The 27,192-nt window shown below is 43.5% G+C and overlaps 1 protein-coding gene across 1 annotated transcript in view; it reads left to right on the forward strand.

Annotated features, from left to right (window-relative positions):
* The window catches only part of LOC128838807 (interleukin-6 receptor subunit beta-like), a 46,697-nt gene extending 22,840 nt beyond the window's left edge, over positions 1–23,857 (forward strand). The window contains exons 9-15 of the mRNA XM_054031231.1: positions 4,020–4,178; positions 5,213–5,335; positions 5,996–6,148; positions 8,594–8,737; positions 11,195–11,291; positions 16,924–17,005; positions 23,366–23,857. Of these exons, the coding sequence (XP_053887206.1) occupies positions 4,020–4,178; positions 5,213–5,335; positions 5,996–6,148; positions 8,594–8,737; positions 11,195–11,291; positions 16,924–17,005; positions 23,366–23,857 (1,250 nt within the window). The remainder of the gene's footprint in view (positions 1–4,019; positions 4,179–5,212; positions 5,336–5,995; positions 6,149–8,593; positions 8,738–11,194; positions 11,292–16,923; positions 17,006–23,365) is intronic.
* The last annotated feature ends 3,335 nt before the right edge of the window (positions 23,858–27,192 follow it).

The following is a 27,192-nucleotide window of genomic DNA, read 5'->3' on the forward strand; positions in this document are numbered from 1 at the left end:
AGCTACACCTTTGTTTTCTATTATCCTTCTTGTCGTTTCCTACCCATTCCTCCTCCTTTTGTTTGCCATACTCAATCATTGAATCTTATTCCAAACAAGATTTTAAGCACCTCAGGGAAAGGCCATGTCTTCCTATATTTTTGGGCAATGCTAAGTGTACAGGACCTGCTACAGCGGGACTAGCATTTTTCGACTGATCATATCAAAGTTATAATTAGTATTGTGACAAAGTCAGTCCTGAGAGGTATACCAGAGTGGTGGAGGGCAGATATATCAGCCCTAGAATGGTAGAGGCCTGTTCCCTATGAGCTTAACAAGGGTTACCTCAGGTTAACTAGACACACTTGAGGCCAGTTAAGGGCTCACAGTGACATTTAAAAAAAACCTCCTGGTGAGAGAGGGGAGGGGAGATAAGATGCTGATTGGAAAAAGGCTTCTCCTGAGTGGAAGGCTGCGCTCCTTCCGATAGCAACCATGCTAATGGACTGTTAGGGGAAGGACTGCACCCAGAGGCCAGCATAACAATGGAACACCCCAGAGAGAGGGCATGAAAAGATATTCCCCTTTTTGTGTTATGAACTTGTTTCTTTTAAAACAAACAGAATGAAGTATTTCTTCACATAATGCACAGACAACTTTATCAGAGGATGTTATGAAGACCAAGACTATAACAGGGTTCAATTCTGAGTAGTTTGCTGTAAGACTTTCTAATTTGAGTGTAGTTATTGTAATATTATTATTGAAATATTAGGACAATGTATTGTTGTAAGGTAGAATTTCCTATGGCCTGATACTGTGTGTGAGTAACAATCAGCATCTGGGTACCTCTGTCAGTCTCCAGCTGATGTGTCTGCAGTTAATGTTTCATACCTTCTCCTTTCCACCCACCACCAGAATTTTCCAATTAGTCCTGAACACAATTCTTCCCCTTCCTCCAACGTCATTGTCACCTTAGCAAATCTCTCTTCTGGTTTCTCTTATTCTTGACTTATTTAGTTCTAACCATAATTTTCCTCTACCTTTCCCTGCCACTGAGGAATATAGTATCCACCACTTCAATCTTTTCTGACTAATCCTACTGATAGTCAATGGTTTACCAAGTCTGCCCACTTAAGCATCATGATTTTCCTTAGACATTTATTTTCAACTCTAGCCATAGTTTCATCCTTTGTTTTCCCTAATGTGCCTAAGGTCTTGCACATCAATAAAAGCATTACTGTGATGATATAGGCATTCAGTTTGTTTCCCATGACGTTTTCTTAGACCTGGTCTACACTATGGGGTTAGATCAAATTTAGCCACATTATGTCGATTTAAAAATGAATGCATCCACACAACCAACCCCGTTCCATCGACCTAAAGAGCTCTTAAAATTGACTTCTGTACTCCTCCCCGGTGAGGGGAGTAGTGCTAAAATTGACTTTGCTGGGTCGAATTTGGGGTAATGTGGATGCAAACTGACGGTATTGGCCTCCGGGAGCTATCGCAGAGTGCGCCATTGTGACTGCTTTGGACATCACTTTGAACTCCGATGCACTAGCCAGGTACACAGGAAAAGCCCCGGGAACTTTTGAATTTCATTTACTGCTTGGTCAGCGTGGCGAACTCAGCAGCACAAGTGACCATGCAGTCCCCCCAGAATCATAGAATGTTTCTCCCCCTATCATCTCTGTCTGTGAGGTTATCGCAGATTAGAAGGCGAAAAAAAACGCACTCGTAATGACATGTTTTCTAAGCTCATGCAGTCCTCCCTCACTGATAGGGCACAGCTTAATGCATGGAGGCATTCAGTGGCAGAGGCCAGGAAAGAATTAAGTGAGCGCGAAGAATGGAGGCAGGACGCGATGCTGAGGGTAATGGGGGAGCAAATGGGCATGATGAAGCATCTGTTGGGGGAGCAAATGGACATGATGAAGCATCTGTTGGAACTGCAGGAAAGCCAACAAGAGCACAGACCCCTGCTGCATCCACTGTATAACCGCCTGCCCTCCTCCCCATGTTCCATAGCCTCCTCACTCAGACGCTCAAGAATGCGGTGGGGGAGGCTCCGGGCACCCAGCTACTCCACTCCAGAGGATGGCCCAAGCAACAGAAGGCTGTCATTCAAACAGTTTGATTTTTAGTGTGGCTCCAATAAGCAATGTGGCCTTCTTCTTCCCTCCTCCCCCACCTCACCCAAGCTACCTTGTCCGTTCTCTCTTTTTAAAAAAAATAATAATAAAGAATGCATGGTTTCAAAACAATAGTTACTTTATTTCGAAGGGGAGAGGGTGGTTGGCTTACAGGGAATTTAAATCAACAAAGGTGGCAGGTTTGCATCAAGGAGAAACACACACAACTGTCACACCGAAGCCTGGCCAGTCATGAAACTGGTTTTCAAAGCCTCTCTGATGTGCAGTGCGCCTTGCTGTGCTCTTCTAATCGCCCTGGTGTCTGGCGTGAAATAATTGTCTGCCATTGCTTTCATGGAGGGAGGAGCGACTGACAACATGTACCCAAAACTACCCGCAACAATGTTTTTGCCCCATCAGGCAATGGGAGCTCAACCCAGAATTCCAATGGGCAGCGGAGACTGAAGGAACTGTGGGATAGCTACCCACAGTGCACTGCTCCGTAAGTCGATGCTAGCCACGGTAGTGAGGACTCACTCTGCTGACTTAATGCGCTTAGTGTGGACATACGCAACTGACTGTATAAAATCAATTTGTAAAAATTGACTTCTATAAAATTGACCTAATTTCATAGTGTAGACATACCCTTAGATCAAGTTCTCCTCAGCTAGTTTTGTCACTCTTTCATTCTTCCTTATAGCCACTCTCCTACTGTTTTTCAGATAGAAGATGAAATGGAGGTCTCTATCAACCACAACATTCCCTGATGTATAAGTTGCCCATCTTCCTTCTTAGTGTCAGCCAGTTAGTCTTGCCAATTTTGATTAGTAATGACTACACTATCTAGTGTTCATTGGGAATTTTTAGATTAAATGTTTTTTTCAGTCAGAAAATGCTGATTTGTCAAAACCAAGACTTTTAGCAGAAATGTATCAATTCAAATGAAGCTTTTGTTGGGACAATTTCTCAGGCCCTGGATGGAATTTCTAGGAAAAACCAGGGAAAGAAAGACAGACACTCAGGTTCAAGATCCCCACTCTGCCTAATTTGGAGCAGGGGCTTGAACCTGAGGATTCCACATCCCAGGTGAGAGTGTCCTAACCACCAGAACTTTAGGTATTCTGAGGTGGAGGAGCCCAAGTCTTTCCTGTTGGAGTGATTCCAATTTGTATAGATAATTAAATATTAATTGGATATGAGTGAGAGAGAGAGAGAGAGAGAGAGAGAGAGAGAGAGAGAGAGACTGACTCTAGCCTGATGTTTAGAACACTCATTTGGAATGAGAAGGACTTGGGTTCCAGTTCCTGCCCCTTCTAACTTGGTGCCCTAACTACCAGGCTACAGTCAGTCTCTCTCTGGTTTTTCCACAGAGTTTCAAAACTTTGTGTCTGTTCACACAGACACAAAACTAAATGCTGAAACCCCAGCTTTTCTTGTGAAATGCAATTCTCATTTTCTAGCCAGTCCTACTATTGTCAGACTTTACATAAAGAAGAATACCACAAAAACATCTTATTTCCCTCAATCTGAAGCCATGACTGTCTCCCCCACTCAGAAATGTCTCACATAGCAGTACTCCATTCAGTACTATGTATGACTTTCCTGGGGGGAGGATTCCTGTTAAGTAAGGTGCTCCCCTTCCCAAGGTTTGAATGTTCTCTTCCCCCTTTGTAGTAAAGGCCATGTCCAGAAATCAAATGTGGATCTTCGCTAAGGCAGTGCAAAGCACTAGACTGGCTTGAAACTATTTTATAAACTATATTGTTACTAGTGATTAGAGTTCATTAAGCCTTACTATTCCCAGGGTCTCCATGACTTGCCACAGGATGCTGACTTCACAGTGAATTTTTTTTTTAAATATGTGCTTTCCTATTTATTGATCTATACAATATTTTGCTTTTCCCTCAGTTTTGCCTGAACAAATCACTGCCATACCACAGGGAAACAACACTGTTGTCACCTGGACTCCAGAATACATTCCAAAGTGTTTTGTGGTTGATTGGGGCACTGGTAAAGAAGATATGCACATGAAAATAATAACTACGCCCATGGGAAATTTCACACTAGGTAACAATTCAACTTTCTTTCATGGATTGTCCAGTTATTTTATGGGAAACATGCCTCTGTCTTGTGGTTTTTAAAACTGCAAGTGAAAGAAAGACGAAGATCCTTCCTCACACTTCTACTCTTCTTTGTTCTGTGTACATAGGGAAAAAAAATATTGAAGTACATGGGAGTTTCAGTCCTCCCTGGGAAGCCTACTGGTCATGGTCAGTGAAGAAATGCAGCTATACAAACACAGACTGTTTGTGCTATTCCCCTCCCCCAAATCCAGGATAGAGACTTATATACTGCAGGCTAACAGCATGACAATGGTGACAACATTTTGCCCTCCTAGGTAAACTTCACTTACATGACGGACAGCTGTGTCACAGGCTGCCCAGTAGATGACATTCCATCCCTTTCCCCATAACTTGTCCTTGTAAAGTCGCAATAACAAAACAAAGCTTGTTATGCAGCATATCTGAGTTATGTGCAAAGTGCTTCTGTTCAGGAACATTTTACAGGACTTGCATTCTGCATATTGACTGAGATCATACAAGTGACTCTGGCAAAGATCAATCAGGATTAATGTCAATGTACATTGGAGACATTTGATCTGAGGGTCACAATTGAAATGTTATCAATAATTCATCCACTGTTTTCATGGATCCTCTTAATATATGAGCACCCCAGTTTAAGTTCCCAGACAGAAAAAACAAAATCCATGCTTGAGCCAAGAGGCCTTCGAGCTATTTTACTTTCCTGCTTTCCACCCTGTAGCTCCATCTGTGCAACAGAAGCAGACTAGAAACCAATTTGGCATACTTTACGAACAAGGTTGTATATTAATATTTGTCATTTTAATTATGAAAAAAATCCAATATACAGGTTGTATGAGGGTGGTCTAGGAAGCCACCTGGAGAATGTGTACATTTGGACTCTTAACATGAAGACCTGAAATTTGTTAGACTATATTTGGGGAGGCTATACAGAAAATCTGAAAGTTCCCTCCCCTTACCTGTTCAGCAAATACTGATTCTAACTTGATTGTTTTCCAGACCATTTACAACCATATAAATTGTACAAAATAATGGTGCATGCATCTGATATATGTGAATGTGAAAGTTTCATGAGACATGAGAGGACATTTGGAGTGACCCACTTCTACTCAGTTCAAGGAGGTATTTCCTAGAAAATCTTCATTCCCCGCCCCTCGCCCCGTTTGTTCCCCTCCACTTTTTCTCCTATTTCTCCACCATCAGTAATAAGGGAGCTCCACCATAACATCTTTGCTGGGATGACCTAACATAACACTACTATCCACTCAGTCATGCCCCTAACTCCAAGCTGTGATGTGCTGGCTTTGTGTGTGAGTGAATGTGATGTTGCTTGCTAGTGATGGGTCCACAGAGATGATGGGGTAACTATTACTATTCATGGCAGAGATGTTTAAGGCAATGGAGCAGGGGGTTTGTCCCTTCTTGCAGTGTGTGATTTGTGGCCAGATTCTGATACCTTTACCCACATTGACTAGCACCTTCCTAGGTGAGTAGCCATTCATGCCAATGTGACTATGGTGAGTAAGGGTATCCTTAGAAATTGTATCTGTAGCAGATGGATGATATGTCTCTACCTTCTTTGGTATTGTTTTAAGCAGGACTCAGCCTCCCACTGTATGTAATTGTTCTCTTTCCCTTCTCTGCCATTAGTTATCTGTGTGTCAGTCTGCAAATTGGGGAGATGCTTCCCATTCAGCGGTCAATTTCTATGTACATTGGATTACAGACAATAATTATCTGTATGATTTGAATTATTTATTTTTAAATGACCTGATGCTTAAGTTCCTAGGACAGGTCCAGCTACTGTGAAAATTTCAAATATCATGAAGCATTCCGCTATTGTGAAATGGACTGAAGTACCTGCAGAAGACTGTTTGGGCTTCCTCCAGGGATACAGAATCAACTACACAGATACAATGAAGAATCTCTCTCTGGGTAGGTCACTATGTCATATCATCATAAGACAAGACCAACATTTCCCACATAGAGCAGTAGCAATCAGACATAACTGTTGCCTACAAATTACAAGTGTTGAGCGACTTAATACCTTTAATCCATACATAGAACTTTATTCACCTTTGATTTCAGTGGCAGTTGAGTCTATCAGCAGATCAACTGCAAGTGAACATTTTAATATTCTAACTGGTTTAGACTATCCAAAGACTTCTAATGATTACAGGGTATGTTCTCAGTTTATTATGAAATGTATCTTTAAAGATTAAGCATCAGCATCACCACAGGAAGCCAAAATTCAGATCAATTTAGGCCATGAAAGAAACACTCAACATATTTTGAATTCAGAAAAATGTTCAAAGGTTCACAGAATTACCCTCCAGTTCAATACAATTTGTTTTAGTTTACAAGTGATCAAGTTGCTGTTAAAGCTTCAGCCATTTTCATGACACTAGGTTTTAGTGTCATGGCCAAATAAAAGCTTCAAAGATGCTTAAAACTCCTGCTGCTAAAAATATAGTAGCAATTTCTGTTAAACACTGAAAGGAAGGATATGCTATCAGCAGGTTTACCACTTAGCTTAAGTTATTGTGACAATTCACACTATTTCTGTGTTGTATTATGACTCAGCCCATCTTGTTTCTGAAGATCTCTACTGGGGGGTCAAAGATAATGCATGATTCTTATTTGCTGCTTATTAGACAAAAATTAAATATAGTCTCAACAGTTTCCTGCTCGTATTGAAAGACAGATTAGATAAGTGATCGGTTATTACCATCTCCAAAGAATATAGTTTTCAGTTGGTTCCTAGAGGCACTATATTAATTACAAAGAAAGATTCATTAAATAGCTAATGAATGGTGGGCTGATTCCGTTTTACATGAGCTCATATCAGAGAAAATTTACAACAGATTCTCTTTTGATTGATATCCTCGCTCTTGTCTGCAGGGGAAAGATTCCAAGCTGCAAGTTACAACACATTGAGGTTTAGAACTTTAACTTTCATAGCTAGTGCAGTCTGCATATCAAGAGAGATGACAAATATTTCCTGAAAACAATAGAAGAGCAAAATAGAAGAGCCACTGGTTTCTAGAACTCAAAAAAAATCAGCCGATGGACGTAATGGATGATCAAAAAATAATCTAAATTTGGTGGATGAAATCCTGGCTTCATTGAAGTCAATGGCAAGAGTTCCATTGACTCAAAGGCAGATTTCATCCCAGGTGCCTGCTTAGAAAGTTTAGTGTTTTGCAAAAACAAATCCCAGGGTTGCTTGAACTTTGTGGGCAGAAAGAGTTGAAAAACTGCTGAAGTGTAGTGACAATTCAAGTTGCTGCAACGAGAATTAACCTGACAGATGATTACTGGGTTTTCCAGAAAGGAAGGATGATAAGCTTCATTTCGCAGACTCTTTGCCTCACTCAGCTCTACGGTCACACCTTTTGCTTTCAGGAAATAGGCTATTTTCTTTAACATTAAAACTTCCATATCAAGAGTATCTAAAAGCTTGGCAGCATTCTACAACATAAAAGGCATTGTTGTATTGCAAGTGAAGTTATTCTGGTGACAGCAAAACCATCCACTGCACCTTCAGAAAGGAAATATAGTTTTGAACTAAACCAAAGCAATACAGCTGTGGATCTGAACATACAGTCCTTTCTCTCACAAATACCTACCTGAGTAGTACATCTCTGAAGTCAAGTAAGGTGAGTGTTGCTTGATGAATGAGGATTGCTCATGTTAGTAAAAGTTGCGAGATTAGGCCCCATGGTACGTTCCTACTATCACCTGCTTTGACAGTTACCAGGCATCTACAAGCTCTTTTGAGTCATGCATTCTACATTAGGGGTCAAATTCAGGGCCTAGACACTTAATGCAGATGTATAAGCATACTGATTAAGCAATAACCTTCAGATAAGTCCTTATTCTGACTGTCACAACAGTAGATACACAGGAAACTCACTTTCAGTGTGTTTCACACCTCTCTTCTCCCTTCCCCCCCTCCTCCGCCTGCACCCGGTCTACAGAGTATACGAGCCTATCACGGCTACCCTTTAAGGATAGCTCAAGTGGTAGAGGCTTATGCTTTTAGCTCTTGAGATCTTGGGTTAAATACCCAGGCAATTACCTATACTGGAAGTTTATGGCACACCATCTTCAAATAGCCATACACTGAGATTACTTGTTCCAGGATCCTGATTAATTTCAAGAAGAGAGGATACATAGTGAGTCCCAATCCCAGCATCCGCCATAGAATGCTTCCTCCTTTGGCACCAAGCATCGAAGGTCTGCAGAGTATGGTTTCCTACAGGTTTGGGATGAGGGCATGAAGTTAGGCCTCTTCTCAGCTACAGCTTTATGGGCTTGTTCCTATGTACAGCTTGAATTTGGCTACTTTTGCTGATCCCTCACCCTCTTGTGTTGCAGCTGTTGCTGTCAATTCTTCTACCACCTGCTACCTGTTAACAGGACTTAAAGAAAAAACTACCTATAAAGTACAAATTTCAGGAGTCACCACTGCAGGAGAAGGAGCCCAAAGTCGTTCACAGTTTTTCACTACTCTGAAATATGGTACCGTGAAGTTCTTTGTGTGACTGTACTGTGCTGCATTGATTCATACCATAAAAATCGGTTGCGGTATTTTATTCCAAAACCTCAGTCCTGGGCAATATTAGCTATGAGTAGAACAACCTGTAAAACTGAAAGACAGAGCTAGGGAAAGGGTGACATTCCCCTACAGCTTTTTGCCTCTTTGACCTGAAGGAGGGGTAAACATGATAGACTCCCATGAACTCTCTTCAGCAGACAAGCAATGAGGGAGGCCTATAATTTCATTCCGGTCAGTTTTTGTACAGCGCAAAAACAAACAAACAAATAAACCCACACACCTAGGGCTTGAAGCAGACAGAAATGGGAAAGGAATTAAAATTCCCCTGCAAACATGAAATGGTTCATCATCAACTTAAACCAACTTTCATATGAGAACACTTGGATATAAATTGGCCATGAATAAATTTTAGGCTGGAAGTTAGAAGAAGGTTTCTATAAACCCTCAGAAGAGTGAGGTTTCAGAACAGCCTCCCAACAGGAATAGTGGGGGGCAAACAACCTAACTAGTTTTAAGAATGAACTAGATACATTTTAGTGGGATTTAATGACTGGGTTGCTTGGGAGGAGGGGTAGGCTGGGCTTGGTGGCCCAAAGGGTTCCTTTCGGGTTAGTTTTATGTTCCTAAATCTCATGCAGGACTTTAGCTGGTCAGCTGTAGATGTCAGGAAGGAATTCCTTCCTTCCCACCCATCCCTGGCATAATCAGAGTTTTTTCCCCTCCCTCTTCCGATGCTTCAGAGATGACTATGCCCAGATGGGACTCTGGAAAAGGTGGGCTAGTGCGCTGAGGCTGTGTAGAGAATTTTCTTTACCGTTCAATTGGCTGGTGGGTCTTCCTCACATGCTCCGGGTCACTGATTGCCAGATTTGGGGTCAGGAAGGAATTTCTCCCCCAGGTCATGTTGGCAGGGAACCTGGGGTAGGGGGTTGGTTTGATTTGGGTTTTCACCTTCCTCTGCAGCATGGGGCACAGGTTCCTTGCTAGAATCGTCTGGATATATCTCACCAAATCTGGATATATCTCACCAAATCAATTCCCTGCCATTGCAGGGGCTTCGGACATTGGTTTGCCTCAGTCCCTTGTACTCTCTACCTGAGGCACATAATAGTTTAGTCTCCTGAGGGCTGTATTACATTAGTTTAATCGCTAGGTTATTAGGTTCAATGTAGGGATAACTGGGTGGGTTTCTGTAGCTCGTAATGTTCAGGAGATCAGAGTACATGATCTGCTGGTCGCTTCTAGCCTTAAAAAACTGTGACATGCTGCTGCCAAGGAATCAAGCTTGGTACAATCAGTGAGTAAAGCAAGGACACACTGTTTGTATCAGATTCTATTTGCACTAACTTTCAAATGAATTTGACCGGTTACTGACATGGCTGGTTAAAAAAAAAACAAATTTTGTAAAGAGAAAAACTCAGCGTTTTTATTTTGAAGTGTTCATTTTTTCAAAGTTTCACAGTTTACTCATTTAAAAATATGAAAAATTATCAAAATGGATGAAAATTACCAAAATTACCAAAATCCTTTTTTTGGAACTAAAAAATTTACAATACCTATTTAAAAAAAAAGAATTCAGCCAGCTTTATTGCAAGTGTTGTTTGTGTCCACACAAAACTTAGTTAATACTCAGTTCTAATCATGCATTGACCATGTCAACAACATAGGCTAGCATATGATTATCTTCCAGTAGCTAGGCTAAAATGCTGTTGGTTTTGCTGAGTATACAGGACTCTCTACCTGCCATCTAGGTAACCAAGATGACATGTACTTCCTTACAGCTCTGTGCTGATGGTGGTCTTTGTGCATCTCCTCTGGGCACTCAGAAAGGGGGCAGAAAGGGAGAAAGAAAGGGGTCTCTAGCAATACTTTCCCAGAAATTGTTGATACAAATAATGGTAGGCTGGGTAGTAGGTGTAGTTGCACAGCCACAGTTGACATGGTTGTGTTGTGAATAAAGCTGCCTTTTTGTTGTAACCAGGTCAAATTAGCAGGTCATCAGCTGATTACAGAATCAAAGTTATAGTTATAGGGGACAAAAGAGAAGATCCTTGGACCAAAATGGCTCCTGGTTTAATTTAGGGCTACTTTAAATTATGCTGGTTGAAGCAATCTCATAATCTGGGGCTACAGATGTAGCCCATAGCTTAGATGGGGCCCTACAAGACAGAATACTCCCTACTCCACCCACTTTTTATATAGCTCCTTTCTATGGTCAGTGTGTGGATTTAAAGATTTATCATTCAGTCATGTGTGGAACTTGAAATTAGTTTTATAGTGATTTGATTGTGACTAAGCTCACAGGAATCTCATGCTATAACTGTGAGGTTTATGCTTTGTGCAAAGATAATTCCATTTCGTTCCAGTCTCTCAAAACCTGGTCCCATAAGTGATTTACTTCTCTATTTATCTCCCATCAGATAAAGGGGAATTTGAAGGTATTGTTGCTGCCCTTTGTCTTGGCATCATATCCACCATGTTTTTTCTACCCATCATTTGTTCTTTGATGCTTAGAAGGTAAGAGGGTAATATTAATTGGGCTATTGCACAGCATAAGTACATTTTACTGACCTTGCACATTCTGTAGTGTTGAGTCATGTCTTATTTTTGCACAATTGGTCTTTCTAATTTGAAATTAGAAATGACAATTCCTTATGAGACAGGATGCAAAAAAGCAAGTTATACTGATAATTTACTCAATACTTGTGGTTTTGGAACAGTATTAACAAACCAAGAATGTGCAAGCTACAGATGACTAAAGAGGCTTCTTTGCCACAAACTCAGAATGTTTTAGTCTTTGATACAGCTGCCAGTCCAGTTACAATCTCAGACATCAATGGGATAAATATGTAATACTTCCTACTGTCCCAAAAATAGATAAAAGTTCTTATGCAAGGAATAATTGTCAAATTGATTATTATGGGCCATATTTCCTGATGGACTGGGATCATCCATTTCCTATTACAGTAGGACTGTGGATTGATTGTTCAGTGCCACGTACAGATGGATATAATTTAGAAAGCCCAGATAACCTAGTAGTGCATCAACTCCCACTAGTGCTCATTTGGGACATAATCTCGTACCACCCCCAACATTATGTTAAATGAGTGAAGAGGAAACAATGAGGGGAAGAAGACAGGGATAACAACACACCTGTTGAGATGTGATGGTGGTTTTTCCCATTTTGTGAGGAACTACTTTCTATAGTGGAAGAATGTTGCATAACATCCCCCTCCCCCCAAGAACTGTCTTTTTAAAATATTATTTTTACAAAATGCAAACTGAAGGAGCTATAATCTAATAAATAATAATAATAATAATAATAAACCATGACTGGTTGCACATTAGTAAACTATTGTTGTGCATCTGAAAATGCACCAATAGTCTACTAATACAAAACCTGTCATAGATTACGATAAGGAAACCCTGGAACCCTGCCCCCATCTCTGTTTTCTCTGCTTTAACTACTTCTCCTGTCATTATCTGACTTGACTGGTGCTGAGTGACTAGAGCAGACAAGATGTCAAAACCATGGCCCTAAGGTCAAATATGGTCCATGGCATGATTTATTCTGGTCTACTGCTCCATCACAACCCTTCTCCCTGCAGCAACTACTCATCCTTGCTGGCCTCTCTCTGGCTTATTGCTACTTTCAGAATGAATTTGAGGCTCATTGGTATCTGTTCTGTAGCCGGAGGGGACAGCTTAAGTTTGTGTAGGCCAGAATCAGGGCATTGGGAAATAGTGTGTCAAATCATGTGAACATGATTTCCAGATTGGAGCATTCCAAAGTTAAAAAAACAAAAAAAAAACTGAAGAGTGACCCTGCCCTTTGCATGGGGGCGGGAATATATATATATAAAAAAACATGTTTAAGATTCCGGAAACCTACATAACAGTAGTTTCTGTTGTTTCTGACAGGATATTTTTGGAGGGTGGGAGTGGGGGGCAGGGTGGAGGTCTAAGAAAATGAATTCACTCAGTCACATGAGCTACACTGATTTCATAAAAAGTGCATCTAAAGGGAGAGCAGACAGACAGCTTGAACTCCTTCATTGACTGCAGGAAGGCTCTCAGCTCATGAGAGCAGAATCAGAAAATGTTTATACAGCCAACAAAATATAATATAGCTTTGACTTATTGCACTGATAATATTAAAGTGAATAATTTAAAAAAAAACACATACAAAGTGCTATTGTGCCGATTTCATATGCAGAGAGAATTGAGGCCAGGAGATTCTCAATAGTGGACAAGTTAAATTAATTCAACTCACACTGACTTCAATAGGAGCAGAGTTAGGCCAGCATTAATTGCTTTTGAAATTCCTTCCCTGCTTCCACATTTTGCTCTCCGCCATTTCCACTGGAAAATAATTGCCAGGAGCTCTGTTATTGTTATGGCAGTGCCAAACTAATCAAGATGGAGCCTTGTGTTGCTCGGAGCTATATGGAGGTAGTCTCAGTCCCTGTTCTGAGAAGCTTACAGTCTAGGATGACCCATATGAAAGTTGGGATGGGAGGGGTGATGACATAGATTCATAGATTCATAGATTCATAGATTATAGGACTGGAAGGGACCTCGAGAGGTCATCGAGTCCAGTCCCCTGCCCGCATGGCAGGACCAAATACTGCCTAGACCATCCCTAATAGACATTTATCTAACCTACTCTTAAATATCTCCAGAGACGGAGATTCCACAACCTCCCTAGGCAATTTGTTCCAGTGTTTAACCACCCTGACAGTTAGGAACTTTTTCCTAATGTCCAATCTAGACCTCCCTTGCTGCAGTTTAAACCCATTGTTTCTGGTTCTATCCTTAGAGGCTAAGGTAAACAAGTTCTCTCCCTCCTCCTTATGACACCCTTTTATATACCTGAAAACTGCTATCATGTCCCCTCTCAGTCTTCTCTTTTCCAAACTAAACAAACCCAGTTCTTTCAGCCTTCCTTCATAGGTCATGTTCTCAAGACCTTTAATCATTCTTGTTGCTCTTCTTTGGACCCTTTCCAATTTCTTCACATCTTTTTTAAAATGCGGCGCCCAGAACTGGACACAATACTCCAGCTGAGGCCTAACCAGAGCAGAGTAGAGCAGAAGAATGACTTCTCGTGTCTTGCTCACAACACACCTGTTAATGCATCCCAGAATCATGTTTGCTTTTTTTGCAACAGCATCACACTGTTGACTCATATTTAGCTTGTGGTCCACTATAACCCCTAGATCCCTTTCTGCCGTACTCCTTCCTAGACAGTCTTTTCCCATTCTGTATGTGTGAAATTGATTTTTCCTTCCTAAGTGGAGCACTTTGCATTTGTCTTTGTTAAACTTCATCCTGTTTAACTCAGACCATTTCTCCAATTTGTCCAGATCATTTTGAATTATGACCCTGTCCTCCAAAGTAGTTGCAATCCCTCCCAGTTTGGTATCATCCGCAAACTTAATAAGCGTACTTTCTATGCCAATATCTAAGTCGTTGATGAAGATATTGAACAGAGCCGGTCCCAAAACAGACCCCTGCGGTACCCCACTCGTTACGCCTTTCCAGCAGGATTGGGAACCATTAATAACAACTCTCTGAGTACGATTATCCAGCCAGTTATGCACCCACCTTATAGTAGCCCCATCTAATTTGTATTTGCCTAGTTTATCGATAAGAATATCATGCGAGACCGTATCAAATGCCTTACTAAAGTCTAGGTATACCACATCCACCGCTTCACCCTTATCCACAAGGCTCGTTATCCTATCAAAGAAAGCTATCAGATTGGTTTGACATGATTTGTTCTTCACAAATCCATGCTGGCTATTCCCTATCACCTTACCACCTTCCAAGTGTTGGCAGATGATTTCCTTAATTACTTGCTCCATTATCTTCCCTGGCACAGAAGTTAAACTAACTGGTCTGTAGTTACCTGGGTTGTTTTTATTTCCCTTTTTATAGATGGGCACTATATTTGCCCTTTTCCAGTCTTCTGGAATCTCTCCCGTCTCCCATGACTTTCCAAAGATAATAGCTAGAGGCTCAGATACCTCCTCTATTAGCTCCTTGAGTATTCTAGGATGCATTTCATCAGGCCCGGGTGACTTGCAGGCATCTAACTTTTCTAAGTGATGTTTAACTTGTTCTTTTTTTATTTTATCCGCTAAACCTACCCCCTTCCCATTAGCATTCACTATGTTAGGCATTCCTTCAGACTTCTCTACATTCTAGGATGTAACTTTTATATACATATTGTAATAGAGACTTACCCAATCTGGCTCTGGGCTGGTCTCCTGCCTCAGTTTCCCCTTGCCTGGAAATGGCTCTTTCTGCCTTCGCCTTCTGGTCAAGTCAAAAGTCCACCCCTTCCGGAGTATAAGCCAAGTCCAAACACACACACGTCTTCCATGCCAGACTCACCTGACACAGTCCTTCTATCAAGGGTTCATCTTCTCTTCCACACCACACGCATTCAGCATTACCCTTCTCCTGGGCTCAGCTGTAGCCTTCCTGGGCTCTAGTCTGTCCTTTCATCCACCCTTCATTCACAGAGTTCACTGCATCACCTCAACAGGTGGCAGTTTAAAAAAAAAAGAAGTCACTCCTGGCTTCCCTTAATAGTTTGGGTGCGGGAGGGGACTCCAGGCTGGGGCAGGGGGTTGGGGTATGGGAGGGTGTTTGGGGTCTTGGCAGCGCTTACCGTGGCTCCCGGAAGCGGCCGCCAGGTCCCTGCAGCCCCCAGATGCATGGGTGGCCAGGGAGGCTCCGCGTGCTGCCTACGCACCCACAGGCGCCATTCCCACAGTTTCTACTGGTTGTGGTTCCTGACCAATGGAAGCTGTGGAACCTCCCTAGCCGTCCATGCATCTAGGGGCTGCAGGGACCTGGCAGCCGCTTCCAGGAGCCACACAGAGCTAGGGCAGACAGGGAGCCTGCCTTAGCCCTGGGCCCCCGCTGCACCGCCGGCTGGACTTTTAATGGCCCAGTCGGCAGTTCCGACCGGAGTTGCCAGGCATTCCAGTTGAAAACCGGATGCCTGGGAACCCTAGTGAGCCAAGAATGGCACAGATGTATCTGAGCCCCAACCCTCTTAAAGGCCCAGTTCACTCTGTGGCATGTATATTTATTTCCATTTTAGATTAGTTTTGTATTTATATAAAATAGTATCACTTTTCCGCATCTGCCCCTCAGTTTAACCATCAAATACTGTCTGATTTCTTGTCGGTCTGGAGGCTTAGTTTGAACACATACATGGTAAAGTTAGCCAGAGTTAGAGGTGGATAGCTTAGTAGGGCTTTTGAAAGCTTGTTATTTCTCAGGTCCCAAGTTCAATAAGAGATTATAAACCACTGAGAGATTGTATTCATGAAGGCCCTCAGCTGAAACTAATTTGAACAAGGCTCATTAATTTGGTTTTACCTTGGAAAAGCACCACAGTTTTTCTCCCACCACTAATCCTAGTAGGATTTAAGCACAGAGGCAGACATACTATCTGAGCCCTGAAAAATGCAGCTAGAATTTGGATTTTATATGAAGTCTGCATGAGGAAGTACCTATTGCTCTACAGCTAGTTCACTGAATACCATGTCTGATCCTTCAGTCAAGATAGGTGGAGCTCCCATTGTGTCTGAGTCCTAAGCAAGGGGTGACATGGGCTAATATGCCAAGATAGCTCTGCTGCACTCTGCCTTCTAGTCCCTAGGCCTCCACAGGTTTGTAGCATCATGGGGGAGGAGCAGATGCTTGCTTTGGGGGGATGGGCAGATTTCTAAATGGAAATCTATCTATAAGTTGCTACTGGTAAAACAAGCCTAACCTGCAAGGGAGGAAAGGGGGTTGGAGGAGCCATGAAATAGTGGTGGATTAAAGAAAGAGAAAGCTGATATGTAGTATAGATGGGAAGAGAGTCACATGCTGATGGCCTTCATAGCTCTTGTTAATTACACTAAATAATTGTGCATCAGAAACTCACTAACTTACTGTGAAAATATGGACTATAGTTTTGGACCTCCAATTTTTGTGTGTCTTGTTAATAGCTGCTATAAGACATCCTGGTCTGATGTGCATGAAAACACTGATAAACTATGTACATGACTTGTGATGAAAACAGAAGTATATGAAGGCTCAGTTATTTAATTGGCTCCTCAGTTTAATAAGCATGTCTTTCCAGGTCAAGAAAATTGTGCTGGCCAACTTTACCAAGTCCAAGAGAGAGCAGCGCTATCCAAGATGTGGCAAGAATCATTCCACGGGTATGAAAAGTGTTTATGAATGGGCCCTTTCAGTGAATTACAGCAGCACTGATTACTAGCATCTTCTCTTTTTAATTGTGTCTGGTAAATGTACAGCATTAAAGATCTAGCTGAAGCTCTGATCATATTAGGAATGTAGTGTCAGGCTTTTACAAGGGATTTTCCTACTTCGTTTTAAAAAGGTTTTATTGATTTCCCCCCCCCCCCCCCAAGCATTATGCAATATGCACTAAGGCAAATGTGTGAAAAACAAAGACAAAACCATGAAGTAATTCAAAAGGGGGGGGTGGGGGGAGAGTTACATTTTTTTGACTTAAACAAAGTCCATTATGTAAGAGTCAATAATCACCAGGATTGATGGTTACTTGAGAAATCCAGAGTGTGAAAGTTCATGTGAATCTGGAATTGTTCAAATCCACAATTAATAGAATCCCCAAATATATGAAAGTTAGATAAAATATTTTGATCCAAATTCACAACTGCATCACAAAGGAGCTGGTTTCTGCTATCTGATTCTGGGACCAGTTCTTCACTGACCTCAGCTTCAGCACACTTTTGAGGGCTTTGGGGTTGCTCTAACTAGACAGAGAGTAATCGCAGCAAGAGATTGTCTACCAACCAAGTATTGCCAGAACTCAGTAGGGTGCTCAAGTCATGCCCTTTCTCTATCTACACATGCCTGCCATATGCCATCTGCTGGGGCAGGGGCCAGAGGAGCTGGCTACATCAGTTCTGTGTCAGCAAATTGCTAGCTAAAAAGATCCATTCTTCAGGGTTTAAGAAATCTCTAGCTTGTATGCTGTCAGGTTTCTTGCACCTTCCTGTGAAGCATCTGGTGCTGGCCAATGTCTAAGCTAGGATACTGGACTAGAAGCACCATAGGTCTGATCTAGTATGGCAGTGTTTATGATCATATCCTACTGTGTTCCATAGCAGAGTGGATCTGATCCTTTCTTGTTTTGTTTTTTTGTTGTTTTTAACACTTCCAGATTTTTACAAAGTACAAGTAGATAAAGTAGCATGTTCATGGTCAGTTAGAACCATAGAAGATTAGGTTTGGAAGAGACCTCAGGAGGACATCTAGTCCAACCCCCTGCTTAAAGCAGGACCAACCCCAACTAAATCATCCCAGCCAGGGCTTTGTCAAGATGGGCCTTAAAATCCTCTAAGAATGGAGATTGCACCACTTTCCTAGGTAACCCATTCCAGTGCTTCACCACCCTCCTAGTGAAATAGTTTTCCTAATATCCAACCTAGACCTCCCCACTGCAACTTGAGACCATTGCTACTTGTTCTGTCATCTGCCACCCCTGAGAACACCCTAGCTCCATCCTCTTTGGAGCCCCCCTTCAGGTAGTTGAAGGCTGCTATCAAATCCCCCCTCACTCTTCTCTTCTGCAGACTAAATAAGACCAGATCCCTCAGCCTCTCCTCGTAAGTCATGTGCCCAGCCCCCTAATCATTTTTGTTGCCCTCCGCTGTACTCTCTCCAAATTTGTCCACATCCTTTCTGTAGTGGGGGGCCCAAAACTGGAAGCAATACTCCAGATGTCGCCTCACCAGTGCCGAATAAAGGGGAATAATCACTTCCCTCAATCTGCTGGCAGTGTTCCCACTAATGCAGCCCAATATACTGTTAGGCTTCTTGGCAACAAGGGCACACTGCTGACTCATATCCAGCTTCTCATCCACTGTAATCCCCAGGTCTTTTTCTGTAGAACTGCCACTTAGCCAGTCGGTCCCCAGTCTGTAGCAACGCATGGGATTCTTCCATCCTAAGTGCAGGACTCTGCACTTGTCCTTGTTGAACCTCATCAGATTTCTTTTGGCCCAATCCTCCAATTTATCTAGGTCCCTCTGTATCCTATCCCTACCCTCCAGTGTATCTACCTCCCCCCCCAGCTTAGTGTCATCCACAAACTTGCTGAGGGTGCAATCCATCCCATCATCCAGATCATTAATGAAGCTGTTGAACAAAACCGGCCCCAGGACCGACCCATGGGGCACTCCGCTTGATACCGGCTGCTAACTAGACATCGAGCTGTTGATCACTACCCACTGAGCCCGACAATCTAGCCAGCTTTCTATCCACCTTATAGTCCATTCATCCAATCCATACTTTTTTACCTTGCTGGCAAGAATACTGTGGGAGACCATATCAAAAGCTTTGCTAAAGTCAAGATATATCACATCCACCACTTTCCCCATATCCACAGAGTCAGTTATCTCATCAGAGAAGGCAATCAGGTTGATCAGGCATAACTTGCCCTTGGTGAATCCATGTTGATTTTTCCTGATCAACTTCTTCTCCTCCAAGTGCTTCAAAATGGATTCCTTGAGGACCCGCTCCATGGTTTTTCCATGGACTGAGGTGAGGCTGGCCACTCTGTAGTTCCCTGGATTCTCCTTCTTCCCTTTTTTTAAAGATGGGCCCTATATTTGCCTTTTTCCAATTGTCTGGGACCTCCCCTGATCGCCACACGTTTTCAAAGATAATGGCCAATGGCTCTGCAATCACATCAGCCAACTCCCTCTGCACCCTCGGATGCAGCGCATCCGGCCCCATGGACTTGTGCATGTTCAGCTTTTCTAAATAGTCCTTAACCTGTTCTTTTACCACTGAGGGCTGTTCACCTCCTCCCCATACTGTGATGACCACTGCAGCAGTCTGGGGGCTGACCTTATCTGTGAAGACTGAGACAAAAAAAGCATTGAGTACTTCAGCTTTTTCCACATCTGTCACTAGGTTGCCTCCCCCATTCATTAACTAACTTCCAGCCTAAAATTAATTTCACTATAGTCAGAGCGCTCACATAATTGCTTCAAGTCACGAACGAACACTGTCAAGTAAATCAGTAGTAAATTCCTAGAAGAAATAAAGGAGATCAAGCATAGGATTAAAAGTACCTACCATATATACTTGTTCATAAGCTGAATTTTTTTTAGTAAAAAAGGGAAGCATCAGAGAAGGGGGTCGGCTTATGAATGGGTATAGAGAGGTGGAGAGGTGGGACACAGCCCCACCTCCCCAACATAGGGGGCAAGGAGTGGCAGCACAGCCAGAAGAAACAGAAGGGAAGAGGCAGGGCCACAGTCTCTCCACTTCTAGCCACGCTTTTCTCCCCCCAACCTCTGAAGCAGCTGCAGCTCCGTGGCTGGCAGGCTGCGGCCGTGCTGCCCGGCCTGCCGGAGCAGCTCCAGCCAAGCCAGGGACATCCTCCCCGGGCCCTCCCCAGCTAAGGTGGGAAGGGATGAGATAGGGAGAGTGTGGGGGTCCCAGGCTAGGGGTAGGACAGGGAGAGGTTACACGGGGAGGGGTCATGTGGAGGGAGGTCACAGGGGTTACTCCCTTGACCCCCAGCTTCTCCACCCCAAAAAATTTCCCCACCAGAATCACTTTAAGGCACAATTATGGAGTAACTTAACCACAGGAAAGTTTTTGTTCCTAACCTCAGACTGCTAGAGGATGCCTTATGCCAGGAAACAGGCAGATTTAATGCCACTTATATTTGTAAGGTTACAAAAATGATATTATATGGGATCAATATAATATATAATTTTTTTTATCTTGGAAGACTCTAACTCAATGTTATCTTGTAGCAATGAGTTCCACAGATAACTATGCATGGTGTAAAAAAACAAAAGCATTTCCGTTTTATCACTTTTAAGTTCGCCTTTCTATTTCACTGGATGTACCTTTGTTCTTGCATAATGCATAATGAGGGAAGTCTGAAGTCTGTTCTTACTGCTTTTCAGATTCAGTTAAACAGACTCAGTTAAACAGTCTTCATTTTCTCTTCATCTCACTCGTATGTGTATTGCCATTGAAGTCAGTAGGGCTATACACTTAAGCAAGATGATCAGGATTTTGCACTAGTTCATCAACCTGCAGGCGATTATATATATATATATATATATGTGCATGCTACTCCTGCGTGACTGCACACCTGTAGAAAACGCCCCCCCCCCCCCCCCCCCCCCGCAGAATTTATGTGCTTCCCTGACGAAAATGGCAGGGAATTAAAAGAAAGCCATGCGAGGGTGGGGAGGGGGGGAAATGACCATGGGTGCAGTTTGGGGGGCAAGGCATGGAGGGGAACATGGGATTAAGTGCCACTGCCCCACCTCATTTCTGTCCAGCTGAAGGAGGCTACCTCTCAGCTTTGCCGACTCTGCAGCTGAAAGCTGCCTCCTGAGACCTAGTGCCAGTCGTGCTCCATTCCTCTTCTGTGTGCTGGTAGTCTTCCTGTTTTCTGTGCAACAGTGAGTGCCCGCAGTAGGGCTGGGTAAGAGGGGGTTGGGCGAAGAGGCAGTGGGGAAGGAAGTGGGGTGGGAATAGGGCAGGGGGAGGGGGAAGAAAAGGGGAATCATGGGGGGAAGCAGGAGCCCGGCATGCGGCATCCCCTTGGCAGCAGCTGGGACTCTCCCATTAAGCAGGCCCATCACACCCTCACCCTGATAAGCCCTATCCCCCTACACCTGGACCCCTCTGATGAGCCTCCCACCCCACTGATCCCCAACCAGCTGCACCTGGATTTCCACCCCCATCAAGCCCCACTTCCCCAGCACCCAGACCTCCCACTGAGTCCCCCTACACCCAGACCTGCCTTGCTGAGCCCCATCTCCCCACAACCCCTTGCTAAGCCCCAACTACCTTCACCTGGATCCCCTGAAGAGTCCCATTGCCCCTGCACCTGGAACCCCCCAATGGGCCCCTGTGAATCCAGATCTCCTACTGAGCTGTCTGCACACAGATTGCCCCATACAGAAACCTCCCACCCCACACCTGGATCCCTCCACACTAGGATCCTGCTAGGCTGAGCCAGCCACCCATACCTGGTGCATCTGGCGCAGAGGGGCAGGGCCCCGGGGTGTTTCTGGGGCAGACGTGACCCTTGCACTGTGTCAGGTTGGGTGCAGCCTCACTTGTGAGTTCCTCTACCAAGGTAGGTGGGAGCTTCAGGGTGATCTCCCACCTCAATGCAGCCAGTGGCCTGTGCTCCTCACTGCCATGCCGGAGCCACATTTATTTATTGATCAATAAAATTTGCAGAATTTTTAAATATCGTGTGCATAATTTTGAATATTTTGGCACAGAGTAGAGTAATAATATGCAGCTCATGCTTCTTCCTCATATGTTAATGCATCTTCCAGTTAGGAATTTGTGGAAAGCTTATTCTGGACTCATAAGGTAGAGTGGTACAGCTGTTATCCAGTTGTCACCACTGGTGTATGTCAGACCATTCCATAAACCATGGAATATCATCAGTGCCTGAATATGCAATCTCAGTTTTCAGAGATGCAGAAATCTTGTAGATTAGCTGGGTCCAACAAAAATACACACACAATATGCAGGTCTTTATTCAAAACAGGACAGATTCTGAATGTGCTGAGGTACCTGCTGAACCAACTACCACTGCTGGTAAGAAAAACCTTGACATTTTATGTAGGACTGGTGAGGTTTCATAGAAAGCTAAGCCCTGGCTGGGTGAATGGCCCAAAGTAGCAGTCATTCTTCCGCTCTTGAATGGGAATCAGAAAGAATGAATGAAATACAATCAAATCTTGATAATTTCTCAGGTCATCAATGCTGTAATTCACCTATTCCACTTAAAATAAATGAAGAGGGAAGCAGTTACTGGTGGGTCAGAGAACATGACATCCAGTCTGTAATTTAAGATAGATAATGGAAAAACCAAGGCAGTGTCACCAGAAAGGAAGGATGCTATTTATGGACTCTAAAAAGCCTTGCTATTCTGTGTGTTTTGTGATAGTTTCTATGGCTCTAATAGGACACACACATTTCTAAGCAGGTAGTACTTGGCTTTACATCACACACTGCTCTGCAGTTTAGCCAGCTGAAATATACACAATCTTTACCTAGACCAAAGCGATAGTGAAGTGAATAGAAGGCACTGCAGATGGACATTGATATCAAAGGGTAGTTAGGCAGAATTGCACTGTTCAATTCAACCTGTTAAATGTTGATATCAGCATGCGAATCACACATATCGATAGTTATAGGGCCCTGCAATATACATTTTATTAGTTATGTGTTACCTACTTCACCTCACGTTAACAATGAAGAGATGGAGAATATGGTCCTCTTGGGCAGAAATATTTATTTCCTTAATTAAGTTCCTCATACGGATGCACATTGTAAATGGAATTTAAAGATTAAATAAAATAGCTTGGCCAGCTTGATTAAACAAGAAAGTAATAGCTGCGGCCATGCTGCCCATTAACTGACTGTTTTTCTGTTGCTCAGTATTAGTAAATTATTTATTTCAATATTGTAAGTTTACACTATGTGCAGAAACATGCAATTATTTTTTTCTTTCCATTTCATCTTGTTTGTAGGCTAACCAGGGACCCACTTCAAGGCTGTTGCTTCAAACACAAACAGACAATGATACTACCAGCCTTCATGTGATAGAAGAGGATTCAAAGGCTTCTTTGAAGCTGCAGCCCTTTATTGAGGACACAGAAGACAACAGTGAGTGTGATGCAGGCCAGTCTGAAAGTGCTAGTGGTAGCCCAGACATCTGTCCAAGTCTTTTGAAAATCCCTGAAAAAGCAACTGCAACCGAAAAAGAAAGAGTCAGCTCTAGCATGAGGGCACCTCTCCTGAGTGATTACACCAGCATGGAATTCAGTCAGAAAGCCATGCTAAGTCTGGCGCTGAATCTCCCTCCATGGGCTGCCCATCCTCATATGGAGGGGAAACTGAACAACAGGCCAGGAAAAGTGGAGCAACACACACTGTTTACGCCTCAAGACTATGTGAAACAGAGCCAGGTGGTGTTTACGCCAACTGGACCAACACTGATGGAAGAAACCAGTTTGAGCTGAGGTGTCTCAATGCCTCTCTGTGACATAGGATCAAGCCCCAAAACCTTTGATGCTTGATCGGAGCAGTTACAATATTGTAGGATGGTGATTCTGTGAGTGTTGACGGTTCTTTGCTTTAATAAGTTCCACAGCTAAAGTGGTTCGTGTGTATAGTTACATTAGCCATTTCAGGCCCTTGCTCTTACCACAAATCATGCTCAACTAACTCTTACAGGCACGACATGGACAAAGCTCCAGTTTGGGTCCTCAAAAGATTTTCCATCTGGATATGGCTCCTTGCTACTTTGAGTCTGATTATTTGTCAGTGTTAATGTAGTAAATGCAATGTGGTCTCGTGACTCAACTGCAGCACTGGTAGACAAGACCCCTTGATTCTAGGCCCAGCCTTGTTTTTGGTTTGCTGTAAGCAAGTCAAAATCTCCAAAAGTGACATCCAATTTTGGGTGAGCAATTTGAGATAACTAAGATCTGCTTTTCAGAGCTGGTTAACAAACCCCATCAAGCTGTTGGAAAGGAATCCAACCAACTTGTCTGTCTTTTGCATTTTGGGGCATTGTGGCAACTTTCTCAACGAGGTTCCTGTTCATTCCTTCCAAAAGATGTTCCTGATCATTGTGTGTTGGTCATTGTGAAGGGTACAGAAAATCCTCAATAGCGGGAGAGCAAGCTTTCAGCCATATCACACTAGGCTCTGATAGTCTTGGCTCTCACAAGCCAGGCACGGAATTTGCTCAGTATATGGATGAGACATCTTCAATGAAAACCTAAGTGGTTACTGTAAGTGATGTTAGTGAGTCAGACTCTTTGAGTCAATGATATATCAACCCCCCCCAGGCAGATGTTTCGCTGGTAGAGGTGGCATCTTTAGGATGAGAAGGAAAGGAAAAAAAAGCCCTCATGGCCATTGGAGACCCCTTGACACTTTCTGCAAGAGTGGGAATATTTGCTAGATAACTTAGCCAAACTCAGGAGGAGGAGGAAATGATTCCCTGAGTTCAGCACTTCACATTGATAAAGCACCTTACAGCCTGAAGTAGTGGTGCTATTGTGGGTGTGTTCCCCTTTTTGACTCAAGCAGCAAATCAAAGTTCAAGGCCCGTGGGTTGTTTCTACTAGGAAGAGAAAATAATAGAGGCAGGTATTTCTTTGATGCAATCCTGTTTATGTATACAGAATGTACAAAGTCCAGTTTCCATGAACAAAGGAGGAAGCAACAACAGAAGACAGCATCCTTTCTTTCATCCCATAGCCCCAACCCAAAACCTCTCTCTAGCTTCTTCCAGGGCCACATCATCAAACTCTCTCTGTCCTGAGTTTGTTCTCTCTCTCTCTCTCACACACACACACACACACACACCCCACAGTCCTTTCACCTAGATTGTAAGTTCCTGAGCTGACCTGCCTGTTCCTTTGTTTTGAGCTTGTTTAACTGTCTTTTACAGTTCTCTTAAGTGAAGGGTGGCAGTTAAATCTGCAACCGGCATTATGATTTCCAGCTTTATATAAAATAGTTACTCACCTTCTTGTAACAGTTGTTCTTAGAGCTGTGTTGTTCATATCCATTCCAATCAGGTGTGCACATGCCGTGTGCACGACAGCTGGAAGATTTTTCCCCTAGCAGTATCCGTAGGGTCAGCCTAGGCGCCCTCTGGAGTCGCACCTTCCTGGCGCCCAATATAGGGCCCTGCTGACCCGACCCCCCTCAGTTCTTTCTTGCCGGGTACCCTGACAGTGGGGTAGGAGGATGAATATTGGAATGGACATGAACAACACATCTCAAAGAACAACAGTTATGAGAAGGTAAGTAACCGTTTTTTCTTTTTCAAGTGCTTGTTCATGTCAATTCCAATCAGGTGAATCATAAGCCAAAATTCAGGAGGTGGGGTAGGAGTTGTCCACCGACTGGAGTACCGCTCTACCAAAGGCTGTGTCGTCTCTGGCCTGCTGGGTAATTGCATAAAGTGTATATGGAGGATCATGTCATTGCCCAGCATATTTCCTGGGTAAGAACCTGAGCCAGGAAAGCCTCTGAACAGGCCTGCGCCCTGGTGGAGTGTGCAGTGATCAGAGGGCCCGGCACTCCTGCCAGGCTGCAGCACTCACGGATGCAGGACATGATCCACAACAAAATTCATTGAGAAGAGACTGGAAGACCCTTCATTCTGTCTACCACAGCCACAAATAGTTGAATGGACTTCCGGAATGGTTTTGTTCTTTCGATGTAAAAGGCTAGCGCTCTGCGAACATCCAAAGAGCGAAGCCTTTGCTCCCTGCCGCTTGAGTGCAGCATAGGATAGAATAGGGGTCAGCAACCTTTCAGAAGTGGTGTGCCGAGTCTTCATTTATTTACTCTAATTTAAGGTTTCGCATGCCAGTAATACATTTTAACGTTTTTAGAAGGTCTCTCTCTCTAAGTCTATAATATATAACTAAATTATTGTATGTAAAGTAAACAAGGTTTTTAAAATGTTTAAGAAGCTTCATTTAAAATTAAATTAAAATGCAGATCTTATCAGTTTAGTCCAGTGATTCTTAACCTGGGGTGCACACACCCCCTGGGGGTGCAGGATGCCCTTTCTGGGGGTGCAAGACATGCGAGATATTTTTTTAAAAGGTAAATCGTTGAAAACACAAATTAAGCACAGGCACATAAGTACAACTACTTTGTTTCAAACGTATGTATTTATTAACATTATACATGTTTTAACGATTACTGTAATATACAAAAAGTTTTTAAGTTTTCAAGTTTTTAAGCTAATTGTAATGTAATTTTTGATAAGGGCTGCAGAGTGCTGGGACCAGGCCAGAAGCAGAGCCCTGGGCTGGCTGCCAGTATCCCAGGCCAGCAGGAGGGCTGAGCAGGGCCAGAGGCCCGGACCACAGCAAGCAGGGGGCTGGGCGCTGGAACCCCAGACCAGCAGCGAGGTGAACGGGGCCAGTGGCTGGTATCCCAGGCCGGCAGCAGGCTGAGCGGGGCCAATGGCCAGGACCCCAGCTGGCAAGGGGCCGGCGGCTGGAACCCCAGACCAGCAGCAGGCTGAGCAGGGCAGGGGGCTGGGAGCCAGAACCCCAGACCATCAGTGGGCTGAGCGGGGCCGGCAGACAGAACCCCAGACGCGCGCCGCCGGTTGCCGACCCCTGGGATAGAACACTGGGAGGAAGATGTCCTGGTTGATGTGAAACAACCTTTGGTAGGAAAGCTGGATGTGGCCTGAGCTGAACCTTGTCCTTGTAGAACACCATATAAGGGGGCTCTGATGTTAGGGCCTTGAGCTCAGACACCCTCCTGGCTGAGGTTATTGTCACCAGAAATGCCACCTTGTATGAGAGGTAGA

This window comes from Malaclemys terrapin, chromosome 6 (genome assembly GCF_027887155.1).
Source record: "Malaclemys terrapin pileata isolate rMalTer1 chromosome 6, rMalTer1.hap1, whole genome shotgun sequence".
Classification (NCBI taxonomy): Eukaryota; Metazoa; Chordata; order Testudines; family Emydidae; genus Malaclemys; species Malaclemys terrapin.